Here is a 14,898-nt window from a genome sequence, read left to right as displayed (position 1 = left end):
AAGAAGGGGGCGGAGCAAAGTGCGTCTGCCGCATAAGAAGAGGTGTTCACACAGACAGAGCTGCTGTTTCATCCACAGCGAGTAAATAGTGAACCTCCAGGAGAGAAACATACTAAAGTATCGATCATATACCACTACCAACGTTTGGATCGATATCTGCATCGATCTGCACACCCTTGTCTCCTGGATCGTAGCTGAGATCAGCGTGAACCACGTGGGTCTCTGCTCCCTGACCTGTTTCCTGTGCTTGGAAAGAGTTCCAGCTTCATCACGGAGTTTCTCTCGGTTTGTGGGCTCATCTAAAGGTAAGCACCGAGCTAACTTCAACACTAGATTTACTAACCCTGCGCAAATTTGCAGAAATCCCTTGAACCCAACACCTACTAGAATTACTGACTTTTTTATTTTCTGTAAGACAAAAGCAGCAAAAATAAAAACTGTACCAAGAGTACAGTCTTAATGGCTCACTATACAAACAATCTGGAGACATAAATATTGACACGTGTAGCGCTGGGCTATATCATACCGTTCACGGTAATACCGGTGTAATTTTGGGCAACGATAGGAAAATGAATTATTGCGATAGAATATGGGTAAAACGCGCATGCGCAGTGCATATGTTTACATACGCACATGGCGGGTCGTTAAATGAAACGGATGAACCAGAACTGGTTTGTAGAAATGCTGCAACTTCAGTGGTGTGGAACTGGTTTGACTTTCGTCCGTCAGATGCACAACAAAGCACTATTTTTGGTAGAGCCTGCTAGCGGGCCATCGTTATTACTGTGTTTTTGGAAAATACTGCACACTTAAAATCAATCCTTTGATTTTTCTGAAAATCGTCAGTGCCCCTTATAATCCCGCGTGCCTTATGTAACTCTGGTTGTGTTTACTGACCTCGGAACGATTTTATGTACACGGTGCTTGAAAATCTGTCAAATGTTTCAGTACGACTTTGCTCAGCTACGAAGCCGCAGCGCTTGATGGTAGTGGTGTGCGATACTGCATATTTTGGTATCGATCCGATACCAATACAGATACGATACTTTTCAATAAATAGGGTGGATGCCTCAGTGAATTACTAAATCGCAATTAATTTTCATGACCTTAAGTGTTTTTTGTGATGTTTCCTTTGGTGTTATTAATTAGTTAAAACCCAGGACATAATTAGGAGAAAGAATTTATTTATAATTAAATAAAAAATGTTTTATTATTGTGGCGGCTCGTGGTCTGCGATGCCGCTGCAGGTGAGATGGACTCACCTTCACTGCCTCTACAATGATGCCTCGCTGGCTTAAAACCTGTGCGCTGCTTGTGCTGTTGTTGTTTTTGGTGTTGATGTGTACAGCTGGCAGCAGGAGGGCTGCAGCCGTTGAATGTAGGCTACTGTTACAGCAACCGCGTGATCACTGTAAGTAGGGCTGCACGATTAATCGTTAGAAAATCGCGATCTCATTTCCAAATGACAACGATAAAAAAAAAAAAAGAAAAGACGATGACGATTGCACCGCATTTTGATCCGGGACTTAATCTGCATGAAAACAAGCACTCACTCTTCCTGCTCAACAAATGACAAGGGCGTAGCCTTATACCACGTGATACAGACGCTGGCTGCTAATATTGGCAGGGAAAAACCAACGGAGAGCACGTCAGGGATGACGAGAAAGTGACTGGAGAAAATCCACCCAAACATCAATAACGGGAACCTTATACAGCGCTTCCCCATACCCGTCGAACGGAGGCTATTACTTATCACCTGACCAAAGATATGGCTCCCATCAACACTGTGCAAAACGAGGGATTTAGGAAAATGATCAACACCCTAGACAAATGCTACACAGTGCCGTCCCGCAACTATTTTTCTATTGTTGCACTACCTGCTCTATACACGTAGTGTTGAGCAACGGTGGAGACGGAATTTCAAGCAGTACAACATTTAGCGGCAACGACAAAATGTGAGGCATTTATTGTTTTTATGTTTATTGTTTTTATGTTCAGTCTCAACTGTTACGAAGTTGATGTGTAGTTAATAAGTGCAATAAATATTTATATTGGAAGTCAAAGGAGTTTGCAAAGAAAAGCGTCTGGACTTCTTTAAGTTGCTTGAAAAATTTTCAAGCAACTTAAAGAAGTCCAGACGCTTTTCTTTGCAAACTCCTTTGACTACGATGACCTGGATGACTGAGAACCTTCACAGACATTTATATTGGAAAAGAAAATCGTGAGAGAATCGTGATCTCAATTCTAAGCAAAAAAAACGTGATTCTCATTTTATGCAAAATCGTGCAGATCTAACTGTAAGGGTGGACAGCACGCGGCTCGGGTGAGCCGGAGGCTGGCGCACCAGCGGGACCTGCTGTTTTTTCTCCTCGTACACGTCTCTGAAACATCCAGAGTACATTCTGTGCTAATCTCACTGAGCAGGCGTACAGGCACAGCCAAATGTCTCTAATCTTTGCCCTAGAAACAAGTCTAATATTTATCTGTGTCTGTAAGCAAGTTTGCATTGACACTCAAAAGACTGAATGCCAACTCTCATGAGCACATTTGCAATGTCTGTATGAAAATAAGTATAAATACTTATTTAATAAAAGCTCACAAAATACCACTAATAAAAGGCCGGTTAGAATAATGTATTTCCCACAAATCACTGCCTCTGTTTGTATCTCTGTCACTGCAGGACCAACGTGGATCGAGAAGTCAGCGCTCTCAGGAGGCCGACAATTTTGTTGAAGAAAGAAGTGGAAGAAAAAAATACAACAGTGACGAGTTTGGGAAAGATTTTACTGTGAAAGCTTCCCAAAAAATGCATCAGGTCATCCACACCGGAGAGAGACCATTCAGCTGTGACGAGTGTGGAAAGTCTTTTACCCACTCTGGAAACTTAAAAGCACACCAACTCATCCACACCAGAGAGAGACCGTTCAGCTGTGGAGACTGTGGAAAGTCTTTTACGCAGTCTGGAAACTTAAAAACACACCAACTCATCCACACTGGAGAGAGACCATTCAGCTGTGACGAGTGTGGAAAGTCTTTTACCCACTCTGGAAGCTTAAAAACACACCAACTAATCCACACTGGAGAGAGACTGTTCAGCTGTGACGAGTGTGGAAAGTCTTTTACCCACTCTGGAAGCTTAAAAAGACACCAACTAATCCACACTGGAGAGAGACCATTCAGCTGTGATGAGTGTGGAAAGTCTTTTACGCAGTCTGGAAACTTAAAAGCACACCAACTAATCCACACTGGAGAGAGACCATTCAGCTGTGACGAGTGTGGAAAGTCTTTTACCGAGTCTGGAAACTTAAAATCACATCAACTCATCCACAGTGGAGTTAAAGCGTACACCTGTGATCAGTGTGGCAGAGCTTTTACTCACAATCACAGCTTACAGAGTCATCTAGTTACCCACTCTGGCATTAAGGCGTACAGCTGTGACATTTGTGGAAAAACTTTCAGCCGGATAGGGAGCCGAAATACACACCTACGCATTCACACCAGACATGATGTGTACAGCTGTGATCAGTGTGGTAAACAGTTTACTACAAACACAGAGTTACGACGTCACATGTTTACCCACACTGAGGAACGACCTTATAAATGTGACCTGTGTGAGAAGACTTTTAAATCTCCACGTTGCCTGAGACGACACCAACAGATCCACACCAGAAAGACTCTACAAGTGCAGTTAGTGTGAGGTATGTATTTATATTTTTATCTTGTCAGCCCGACTGTTTGAAACAACTCTGCTCATCAAATTGTGTTAGCATGTTAGCAATTCTACTGCATGGAAAGGCAGCTCTGAATGATTATTCAGACTCTAATCACAGGTTTTTAGGGATAGTGTTTGAGAATTGTGTTATTGTTATTGTAGCATTAAACTAGTATTACTTTAATGTTTTTACTCTTATCGTTTTTATAGCACATTAAATTGAGCTGAGTGTGATAATGTAAACAGTAAAATGTAATTGGACTTTGGCAGAGATGCTCTTTATTTCAGGTGACGTTCAGGATAAAAATGTTGAAGGACTGACTTACACTGTCTTTGTGTTTTTGTTTAGAAGCAGAGCGACACAGATGGATCAAGTTCTCAACCCTGTCATCGCTGTGGGAAAGACTTTTGTTGTGACCTTTGTGGAAAAACTTTAAGTCATTGAAGGACTCTGAAAATACATCAACGTAGACACACTGGAGACAAAATGAACTACTGTAAAGAATGCGGGAGAGGCTTCACCACTTCAAAGGACTTCAAACAATATGAACTCCTTCACAGTGGCGTTAAAAAGCATGTCTGCGATCAGTGTGGGTCATCCTTCATCAGTGCACGTCAGCTTGAAAAGCATAAACGAGTCCACACATGAGAGAAACCATACAAGTGCAGACACTGTGACAAAACCTTTTCACAATCATGTGATCATACTAAGCATGAACGCAGACACATGAAAGAGAGCTTCATCACGGCGCCCCCCGTGTGCGGCAGCCTGTTACAGCAGCTCTGCTCGTTCTGAGTTTCTTTCTTTCTTATTTTTCTCTTCTTGTAATTTTTTATAACTAACGTATTAGTAATTAGATAACTAATTTCCCACGTGTGGGACTAATAAAGGTTATCTTATCTTATCTTATCTGTGAAAGAGTTTGAGTAATCTCAGTTCATACTCCACTCACAAACGATTCCATGTTACAAATAAACGGTTACGTCTTGATTCCTGCTTTTACGTTAATCTTGTAAACAGTACATTTGCATAACGACTGAAACCGGCCCAATGAATGAACAATGGGCTTGAGGTCAATTTCTTCATCATTAATATGCAAATTCTTATGAGCATTGATCAACAACCACTGGTCAATGGCCATGAGTGCCATTCACAGAGTAAAAATTTGCATAATGATTATGAAGTTTACTGTTACCAATGTTCAAAAACATTTACTAAATTATCTTCTCTGTGCAAACATCAGCGTGATGCAGGACTGAAATCATTGCCATCTCTGGATCACAGTGAATCTGCAGAGACAGAAAGATCCTCTTCTGGTTTCAGGGTCAGACTTAAACCCTTGAGATCAGGCTCCACAGAATTCAGGTGGAGTCTTCTGTAAAGATCTGATGAGGCAGCTATGAATGAAAATGTGCATCTTGTTGCATTTTAAGCTTTCTAAACTGTTCTACTGTAGTGTTTGTGTTGAGTGGTTCGCTTTGTTCCAGCAGTTTGATTAAGAAATCTGTTTCCTGTTATATTTTTATTGAATGCATTGATCCATGTGTTCTGCAGTTTTTTTTTTCAGCTTGTTTGTGTAATGAAATCCTGCAACAATTAAACCAAAATTTTATATGTTAAATAAAGAAATGGTTTACTGACAAAGAGTTTGAGCCGTGATGTCATTTCCTGTATATCAGAGCAACACCTGAAGTGACCAGTGTTTAAAGTCAGAGTCAAATTTTGTGTCAGCATGACCTTGTGAAAACTGCTTGGCGATGCTTCACTGCATTATCTGCTAACTTTTAGGGTGTAGAAGGATTAAACTCCCAGCATGACCAGTGGCAGGAGCTTCCTGATGCAGAGAGTTGAGTGTGGGGGATATAAAAGAGAAGCTGAGGCATCTCAAGGTTAAAGCTGGCAAAACTGAACTCAGGCAAAGAACTGCAAACTTAACAAACAAAATGAGTGCACAAAGAAATATAACTGACCTAAACAAACATAACTGACCTAAACATGAAATGGCACAGAAGGGTAAATATATTGTCTGATCAGACCATTGACTGTAGAAAACATGGACGACGCGACTCCGCCTCCTACCATTGTGCAAAAATGAAGCCAAAATATCGAGAAGGGTCTGGCTGCAGCCACTGTGGAGCTCCACAGTAACCGGATACACGTGACCTCCACAGTAACCGGATACACGTGACCGCCACAGTAGCCGGAAGCACGTGACCTCCACAGTAGCCATAAACACGCATGGATACCGTGGAAGTCTTGCAAGTTGATCGCAAAGGTTGGGACAGAGTCTTTCTTAAATAAATTTGCCGTTAGTGATTTCATAATTCTAGGAATCGTCTAGTTTTCTTACAATGATCATGCTGCCACTTTTTTTGCGTTACAACAACATTCCTTCTTATTTTAATTTTTTTTTCATCGTGCTCCATGGCAGAGAAACACACAAATATGCTTTTTCCTGGGCCTGGTTTAAGTAAGAGAGCTGGATTAACGGCTTCTGTGGGCGAGAAGAAGAAAAAACCACATTTTGCATTAGAGTATGATTTATTGTTGGCGTCAGAGATGCAAAATAACAAATACTTCAATACTGTACTTAAGTAGAATTTTCTGGTATCTTTACTGCTGTACTTTTTTGTGCCTACTGTATACTTCTTTATACTTCTACTTCTCACATTTTAGCACGCGTGTCTGTACTTTGTAATCTGTACATTTGTAAATCAGCCCCCCGCACGCGTGCTTTGGACGCAAGATTACTTCAGAATTTTGTACATAAATTATATTTTAGACCCTGTACTTCTTACTTCCACTTGACTAAAAAGTCAAGTCAATGCTTCTACTTTTATTTGATTATTTTTAAACAGAGGTATCTAAACTGTAGTAAGGAACGTGTGTACTTGTGACACCTTTGGTTAGCGTCAACACCGTAAATATACGTTCACAACACAGATTAGATATTATGCAATACATATTCACATATTCTGATTTTCAAGAATTTTCTTCCCAAATCTTTTACATGCCAACTGTAAATTGTTATTTCTGCTTAAACCTGAACTTAAATGTGTATATGGTGTTAATCTGTTTTTCTCTCTGTTTTAGATGCACATATCAATCTGGAATTCGGGCTTAAAGCCAGAATTGCAGGAATGCAACACATGTTGCAGAGGACTTTCACTGCCCTCTGTGCCCCACTTTCAGCCCTACCGTCAGGGCAAAGATTGAGGAGCATCTAAGTGTGCATATAAAAAATGCTTTGCATTTCAACGGTATCTTTGTATTAAATATACTTTATAGTTATAAATATGCACTTTTTTAAGGACTTCTGCAGTATCTTTGTTGGCTTAAAAGTTGCTGTTGACATTGTACAGTTCAGTGCATTCATCTGCAACAAAAATAGTGTTTTTATAAAATATATTATATATATATATATATATATATTATATTATAAAATATATTTTTATTTACTTTTCACCACTTTTCTTGACATAACTTTTGTGATCCACACCATTTTGCTTTCATTATTGAGCATGGCTTGGATGTTTTTGTCAACATGTACAATCTGATTGTTAGATAAATTGATTGCATTCTATACAACTACATTTAAATTACGTCTGTTTGTTTGTTTGTTTGTTTTCTCTTACAGATAAAATGATATGCCGGTGCAGGCTGCCTTGTAGGACAACAGGACACTTTCACTGCCCTGTCTGTAAGATTACAATCATACGGCGTGGGGATATGGCAAGGCATTTATTGTCTTGTCAGCATTCTTCAATGCCAAGTCAGCCACCATTATCAGGACTGCTCCCCGCTGAACTCTCCGAGGAGACCCCTATTCTTCCGGCAGTACTCTTCGAGGAGCCCCATCTCCCCCCCAAGGTTTTGTCTTCGGTATCTGAACCATTTTCTGAATCTTTGTTAGAACATTCCTATGCTCTACCCTCTGTGTTCAATAAAACTGCGGCTGATGGAAAGTCCATGAAAATGACATGCCCTCACTGTGGCCTTACTCTTCGTACCAAAAACTACAAGGCTCACATGATGAGGAAGCACTCCAACCGATCAATCGATGTTTCCCTGGCCAGTCATCTGCAGTGTGTTTGTGTAGATGAAACTACAGGGTTATTTGCTGTGCAGAGAACTGGCCATGGGTTTTCTGTGCCAGTTCACGTTCAGAGGAAAACATGGGGGATGTCTCACAATATCAGATGTGAGCTGGAGGAATGTCAGCAATACCAGTTGCTGGCCCACCGGAGCGGACTAGGCTTCAGTTTATGTGAGCACCTTCACTCACTAGATTACTGCCGAGAAACTGTAAAGGAGGTTTTTCTTCAAGAGCACATCGTGATGGAAATGGTGGACCTTAAATGTTTTGGAGAGGCCAAAGCTGCTACATGCATAAAGAGACAGAAAGCTGCCCAGATGGCACATGCTCCACTTTGTGTGAGGGTGGATTTTGGTGGATCCTCAACACAGATCTGTTTGTCTGTATTTGAGCTGGAAATACACAGTTTCTGCCGTCTTGGCAGAATATTTGTGACTTACAATGCTCAGAGGAACACATGGCATTGTGCTTGTGCAAAGCCACGAATATCATGTTCTCATAAAAACATAGCTAAATGGCATCTCTTCCAGACACAGAGAGACATCTTCAAATCAACTGTACCACTATCATCAGGCACCCCATCACAGATGACTCAGGAGAGTTCTTCCTTTGAGGACAATGCTGCTGTCGAAAGGAGTATCCGCTATATGTTTAAAGAGAAAAAAATTCCTGGATCTCTTCCAGAAAATGTCATCTCACAGAAAATGGATCATCAGAAACAGCTCTTTCCATGTGAAACGTTGTGCCAGGTGTGCCCAGAGCACCCAAAACTTGATGAGGCTGTTCTAGTTACCAATAAAGCGAGGATTGTCAGCATGATGGGAGTGATTGAGAGTAAGTTTTAATTTTTTCTTATTCAAATAAAGTTTGAATAAGATTAAACATCAGTGTGAAATAATTAGTTATAATTGTTCCTATACTAATGTTTTGACATTAATGTGATTTGTCTTTAACAGATGTTTCAACACACCATAGATCGTGTCCTCGGTGACACTTGGTCTACAGATACCAGGAGTGGACAGATGGGCTTCACAACTTTGACAACCACGTTGTTTTGTCTCTTGAACTCTGCCTTTTTTTGAGAGAAAATCTGCAGGTGAGGATCACAAAAATAAAATATACTCATCTGAAGATTGCTTTAAAAATGTGTTTGTGTCATTATGATATGTTGGTGCCCAAATTTAAATATCTGTGTAATCATAGTCTTCTTCACCCTATTGTCATATTACAGAACCATGTATCGGCTTCAAGGGTCATTGACTCATTGGAGGGCTTAAGAAGAGTGAAGTTTCCTTCTAGGGATACCATTTTTCATGCTTATTGCCATTTTGAGGCTTTGACTGACACAGACTACATGTACTCCTGCATAAACTGTGGGTTTCACCCCCCTGTGGTAGTTATGGACTTACACAGAAAAGGGGTGTTCAAGTTAGCAGGTAAGTTTAATGTACATTTGTGTTTATAGTTCATTGTGTACATTATGTGCATGTTCTTATGAGTCAATTTATTATAGTGAGTGACCTCAAAGCCCCGGAAGACTTCAATGGTGAACATGACATTGAAGGTTTTGGAACTCTATTCACCTGGAAATGATAAGCCGTGGGTTTTTCCAAGTGAGTGATGGCAAAAACTTATTGAAAGTCATTCAGTGTTTTAAAGTAATTTAGATTGTAAATAAAAACATGCCATTTTCTGTAGGCGGCGTGAAGAATCCATTTTCAGTTCCACCAAGTTACACGCACTGGGCACCATGGATCGGGAGTGAAACTCGAACAAGTGACATTGTGCTTAACACAGAGTTTCAAAAAGTAGGAACAAGCTCTTCACATGAAGCAAAGCTTAGCAGTGTCACAGAAGACCGTCTGTTGGATGAACTCGCCAAACAAAAGGTAACATTGCTTTGAAGTTTTCAGAATATGTGACATAAAGTTCTGGGGTTGTTCCATTTACATTTTTCCTTAATTACTGTCAGGTTGGAGTGGTGAGAAAATTGTGTAAAGCCTGCAACATCGACTCCAAAGGCTCCCGCTTTGATCTCATCACCAGACTGAGGGAGAAGATGAAGAGCAGGCAGACATATGATAAGGTCTTTCAAAGCATATGGGGGGCCTCTGGTAAGCATCACTTAGCGATTATTAGAAGTAGCATTAAAATATGTAATTACAATCACAAACAACTTTTTAAATCTTTGCTTGCAGGAGGATGGTCTGTAATACTATGTCCACATGGCATTGTATACAGTGTTAAATTTAATCTTCGTGCTGAAAGTCCCCGGGATTTTGCTGACCTTCTCCTGTCCTGGAAGCACATGCCAAACGTCTGTGTTTACGATTCTGCAAGGGGTTTGGTGGCACACACCAATTTGCGGGTTCCTGATAAACTGCCATTTCATCCACATGAAGGTCGACTGGCTGTGCCCACTGAGGAAAATGTCAAGGCTGCACAGGATGGAAGCCTGAAAGTGAATCTTCCATGGCTACATGAAAGGATGGATAGTGTAAATGAAAATCCTCATCCTGTCACTGGATCATCTGACCATTATGTCCTGTATGACAGATTTCATGAGGGAAATACAAAAGATCCCAAGGACTTATTACGCAGAGTTCAACTTGTCCCAGAGCTGAAAGGCTGGCTGAACAGTCAAGTTGTTGAACAGTTCTTTGCAAACATGAGGAAAAGCAATTACTTTTTAAGTAATATGAGTCCATCCACACATGTGTTTCTGATGAGAAATATAACTCATCATTATAACACTGTCACCAACAAGAAACTTCTGGAGAGGCAGCTAAGACATGGTCGACTTGGAAAGATCAATATCTCATTGTCGGCACTGGGTCAAGCTGTCGTAGGTAAGTACATGCATTGTCTCATGACCAGAACGCTACCATTGTTCACATGTTAGATTTGTTCCTATCTGTGTGTGTATATTGTTTGCTTTGTGTACCTAGCCCCACAGATGTGCAGTAAACCCAGAGAAACCACAGAAACGGTGTTGAACCCAGCACCTTCAATGTCTGGTGACACTGGTAAAATTTCTTATTTTGAATGGTGATTGTCATATATAGGTGAAATAATAATCTTGCATTCATTATCTTGTTGTAGTTGAGGGCTCATAAACGAATTTGTTACATGCTGTTTCAAATTAATTTCCTTCTATAAATAGTGCTTATTTTTCTTGCATTTGTATGCATTTAATATGCATTCTATGTAGTGTTCTGTCTGAAACCTGTTAAAATCCCTATAGAACCTCAGGTAAGAGTTGACAACAAGAAAGCCAATAGAAGGTCAACAGATGCAACTTTTCCTGACCTGTGTGGACCACCGTGCGAAGCTCTGACAAAGCCTGAGAACATTTTGGCCAGCCGTTCATCATGGTGTTTTGTACCGCACCCGGGCCAACAACAGCTTGTATGTTAAAGTTTTCAGATGTCGCAAAGTGCAACTTTTAGTGCTTATCTGATTTTGTCATCCACAGTCTATGACACCTCTCTGTTTTTTTAGCTCAACTATGTTCTGGACATCAGCAGACCCAAAGATGAGCTGATTGTTGAAACGTCTTCTGGATGCATCACGCGGGCAGATTTTTGGACACTGGGTTTAAACAAACAAATGGAATCAACTGTAAGTATTTTGTTTCTATGAATATGAAATAATAAAGTGTACATTCCTTTTTTTGATGATTTTTTCTGTTTCAGATTGGAAATGGCTGTTTTGAGCTTATCACTAAAATTGTTCAGTCAAAGGTACCGTATATTGTATATGATGATTGTCAAGCTTTAATTTAAAGACTTGTTTTAAATGTGCTGTTTTTACATTCTAGGGGATAAGCATTTACATAGAAAATCTGTATGTCACCCGGACTTGGCTTGCACCCTATGGCTGTGATCCATTGCAGTCCTTTCCTGTAAGTGTACCGTCCTTTAAAGAAACAAGCAAGTAATCAAAATGATTTTTTTTTATAACTTTGGTGAGAGTTCATATACAGAATACTTAAAAATAAAATTGTGTTTCAGACTGATGCTCAGAGGATGGACATCATAGTTCTCCCTCTCTGGACACCTGGTCATTTCCAGTTGTGTGTAAGTCTTGTTTTTTGACACATACAAACTGTTAGAATTTTGCTATGTGTCTGAGATGTATTCAAGCTTTTATGACACAGTTTCAAAAGTCTTTGATTGTGATCGCTTGCAATGACATTGTTTTCAGGTTTGAAGTCATGGCTAACTGTCTTTTAGGTACTGAAGCCACCTAAAAGAGAAATCCTCTTTCTTGACCCATTATACACAAAGGCAGGATTTGGTGGCCAACAATATGTTTCACTTTTGAGGTCACATTTTTATAAGCATGTTTGGTTTGTTCCAGAGTTTTCAGGAACCTGTTCAGTGTTCCAGGTTAAGTGCATCCCAGATCATGTTCTGCTGATCTTGAGTGTTCACACATACAGTACACTCACATGCTTTTTTTTATAAACTATATCAGTATGATGCTTCAACATTTTATTCTATTTCTCATCTTCACATTCTGATCAAGTCAGTGATGCTGTCTTTAGATGAGTTTCAGACATAAATAGGGTCTTCAAATGTTCTAGTTTAACATAAAACACCATTAAATATTAGTTTATAAAATATGCCAACCTGAAATTAAAGCTGAAAATGCTTAATTTTGACCAACTGTGAGCATGTGACTGTACTTTTTCATTTTGTTATGCTGTTTTGTTGAGGTCGTGTTCGGCCTGTAGTTACAGTTGGTGCTATTAGCAATAAACATTTCACACCCATCGTGATGATGTCTGTTAACTTGTGAATGTAACTGTCTTGAAAAAAAGGAATCTTGCAGTGAAGCTCATTCCCGGGCAGTGGTCAGAAAAAAAGAGCTTTGACTTGAAGGTATGTGCTAGTTTAAGTTTATGGTGAATAATATGAATTACACTAGTCTTCTTTTAAGGGATTTTATTAACGAGCCTTTATTTTCAATGTAATACAGGGTTTTCCAAAGCCAAGACTATGGAGTTGACTGTGGGATCTTCATGCTGATGGTAATTTTTCTCTTCTCTTCTTGAGATTCATACAGAAGCTAATTTAAGCTTCTAAAAAAATGACATTTTTATTTTTTCTTCCAAATAGTCTGCTCTGTACGTGGCACTGGATGCACCATTTGACTATACTATAGTAAGTATCCTATTTACTTTCACAGCAATGGAGTCTTGAATCTTTTGAAAGTTGTTAAATATGTTTCATATTAATATTTTACAGTCAGACATGCCCTACTTGCGTAAATGGTGGTGCTTGCTGTTGATGGAGAACTTTGATCTCAGAAGGTATTTATATTTTGACTTCTGTTCTATGTTGTGTCAAAGTTTACACACCTTAACAATATCAAAATTTTCTGTTAAGCTCTGGCAAGCTATTTGCACACTGGAGAGAGGAAGCCAAAGCTGTGCTTGAAGGACAACACGTGCCCATTTTCAGACTGAAAAAAGCAAGAGTTCCAGGAAGTCAGTCAGGTCAGTATTCACTTTAAACAGTAGTGTAATTACATGGTTAGTGACATTTGAATAACTGTTAAAAACTGTTCTGCAACAGAGAAATAGCTATGTTTTTATCCCCATTTGCCCGACACAGGAGCCAGCAGTTGTTGAAGATCTGCGTCCTGCTGTGCAGTGGGTTGTCCAAAATAAGGCACTTTTCCGTGGACACGTAACAATGCCAAAATATCTGTCCTTAAATCAAGGGGACCAGCAGAGGGTCTTAAGAGACATGTCAGAGGAAGAAGACACTGGAGCAAGGGACTTGTTCCTCTTTGTTTTTCAGTTTGCAGAGGACATGGAGCTCTTTTTGAAAGCATGTGCTGATGAGCAGGGACTAAGGGTCAGTGCTATGTTTGACATGTAATGGACAAATAAAGGCACTGGCTGTTTGTTATATTTGTTTCTTTGTTTAATATGTCGTTGTTGTTGGTTTTTTTTGTTTTTGCATAGTACAAAATTCCAAATAAACTTATTTCAAAATGTTGTTCACTTGATTCTATGTCCATACTTTTAATAAAGGATTACAGTGTAACAGCATTAAATGTAAATGTAACAGCATAAGCACTCTGGGCTCTATCCTGGCCATTTGTGGCCACTTCACTTATTCTTTTTTTTGACTACTTCACTGCAGTGGACCAAAAGAATGACATGTGTGCAAATTCCCTGCTGACTCAGCCTCAGGATGGTTAGAGGCAAGAATCAAGCGCACCCAAATGAGCGCATCATTGATCATGTGCACATCATGCAGAGGGAGAGTGGGAGTAAGAGACGAGAGGCGCAGCGACGGAGCATGGGAGTTGTAACGCAGTTTGTGTGATTCCGTATGCGTTAATGTATCTGTAAGTTCACCTTTGTTAACTGGTATGATAATAGTCATAGTTGTTTGTGCATGTTTAAATCTAAAGTTATGCCTCGGTACCCTGATATCACGTTAGTAGGTTTATTTAATTATTTAGTTAATTTGCACTAAGTTCATATCAGTGGCCAGAATCTCCTCCAATGATTACATCCCGTGGTTAAAGGATTTCTCTGTTGTTTATTGCTTAATTTAGCTGTTGCTAGCTTGCCACATTCTTGCCTTAGTACTAGCAACTGGGAATATATGTGCTATTTAGCCAACTTGTGGTCTTACGGTGACCCCTTGTGGACATTGTAAAATATTGCTGTGCCTGAGTAGATGATATGTTCTGATTGTTACTTAGTTATTTTTAACCCTGCTAATTATAGTATTACCTGTTTCTGTTTCCAGAAAACCATGCTTATAATCACCTATACTGCATCTGCTACAGTTATAAGTTCATATCTGGCTGCAGCACAGTTGGATTTATCCTGGCAAGCCCTGCTGTAACCAGTTCTTCTGTGAAGCTTAATTAAAGACAGTGAACTCAACTCCTGGACTGCTGCAGTCTTTCTGACCGAAGACTTAGGCCAGACTTGTATACCCGCACCTCCAGTATATATATATTCTACAAGTGGTCCTTCGAGCCGGATGTATACTAGCTGCGCTATGGCTACACCCAGAGAGTTTAACGACGACCAGCCTGCACTGAGTCCCCGTCCCA

General features: G+C 39.9%; 1 protein-coding gene and 2 long non-coding RNA genes across 6 annotated transcripts; all 3 read left to right on the top strand.

Annotated features, from left to right (window-relative positions):
- The first annotated feature begins 258 nt into the window (after nucleotides 1-258).
- Nucleotides 259-2,811, top strand: LOC112844467 (uncharacterized). The gene is made up of 2 exons (XR_003217196.1): nucleotides 259-305; nucleotides 2,681-2,811. It is a non-coding gene; the product is annotated as an uncharacterized LOC112844467 (long non-coding RNA).
- A 608-nt stretch (nucleotides 2,812-3,419) lies between these two features.
- LOC112844464 (uncharacterized) lies at nucleotides 3,420-4,367 on the top strand. Its single transcript, XR_003217192.1, has 2 exons — nucleotides 3,420-3,698; nucleotides 4,062-4,367. It is a non-coding gene; the product is annotated as an uncharacterized LOC112844464 (long non-coding RNA).
- Nucleotides 4,368-6,848: 2,481 nt separating this feature from the next.
- Nucleotides 6,849-13,947, top strand: LOC109195591 (uncharacterized). 4 transcript variants are annotated; one of them, XM_025904164.1, is made up of 19 exons: nucleotides 6,849-6,973; nucleotides 7,351-7,595; nucleotides 8,340-8,643; nucleotides 8,766-8,905; nucleotides 9,041-9,245; nucleotides 9,508-9,698; nucleotides 9,782-9,923; nucleotides 10,008-10,658; nucleotides 10,758-10,835; nucleotides 11,054-11,217; nucleotides 11,311-11,430; nucleotides 11,505-11,552; nucleotides 11,630-11,713; nucleotides 11,823-11,888; nucleotides 12,045-12,695; nucleotides 12,793-12,844; nucleotides 12,933-12,977; nucleotides 13,062-13,126; nucleotides 13,203-13,228. In XM_025904164.1, the coding sequence occupies exons 5-15, from the start codon at nucleotides 9,164-9,166 to the stop codon at nucleotides 12,276-12,278; spliced, it is 1,860 nt and encodes a 619-aa protein (XP_025759949.1). In that variant the 5' UTR covers nucleotides 6,849-6,973; nucleotides 7,351-7,595; nucleotides 8,340-8,643; nucleotides 8,766-8,905; nucleotides 9,041-9,163; the 3' UTR covers nucleotides 12,279-12,695; nucleotides 12,793-12,844; nucleotides 12,933-12,977; nucleotides 13,062-13,126; nucleotides 13,203-13,228. The 4 variants fall into 4 exon arrangements, with proteins under 4 accessions (XP_025759949.1, XP_025759951.1, XP_025759950.1 ...); XM_025904166.1 differs by having other exon boundaries at nucleotides 7,351-8,643; nucleotides 12,045-12,136; nucleotides 12,635-12,695; XM_025904165.1 differs by lacking the exon at nucleotides 13,062-13,126 and adding an exon at nucleotides 13,431-13,947 and having other exon boundaries at nucleotides 7,351-8,643; nucleotides 13,203-13,312.
- Nucleotides 13,948-14,898: the final 951 nt, after the last annotated feature.

The sequence above is a fragment of the Oreochromis niloticus genome, unplaced genomic scaffold (assembly GCF_001858045.2).
Source record: "Oreochromis niloticus isolate F11D_XX unplaced genomic scaffold, O_niloticus_UMD_NMBU tig00000235_pilon, whole genome shotgun sequence".
In the NCBI taxonomy this organism is placed as follows: Eukaryota; Metazoa; Chordata; class Actinopteri; order Cichliformes; family Cichlidae; genus Oreochromis; species Oreochromis niloticus.
The sequence above is the reverse complement of the archived record's forward strand: the minus strand, read 5'-3'. Positions and strand labels throughout refer to the sequence as shown.

Excerpts from the sequence above, each read along its gene's own strand:
- LOC109195591 (XM_025904165.1), top strand. The coding sequence starts at position 9,164 with ATGTACTCCTGCATAAACTGTGGGTTTCACCCCCCTGTGGTAGTTATG. Across the intron at positions 11,218-11,310 it reads ACCCGGGCCAACAACAGCTT|CTCAACTATGTTCTGGACAT; the intron begins GTATGTTAAAGT and ends CTGTTTTTTTAG. Across the intron at positions 11,889-12,044 it reads CTGGTCATTTCCAGTTGTGT|GTACTGAAGCCACCTAAAAG; the intron begins GTAAGTCTTGTT and ends ACTGTCTTTTAG.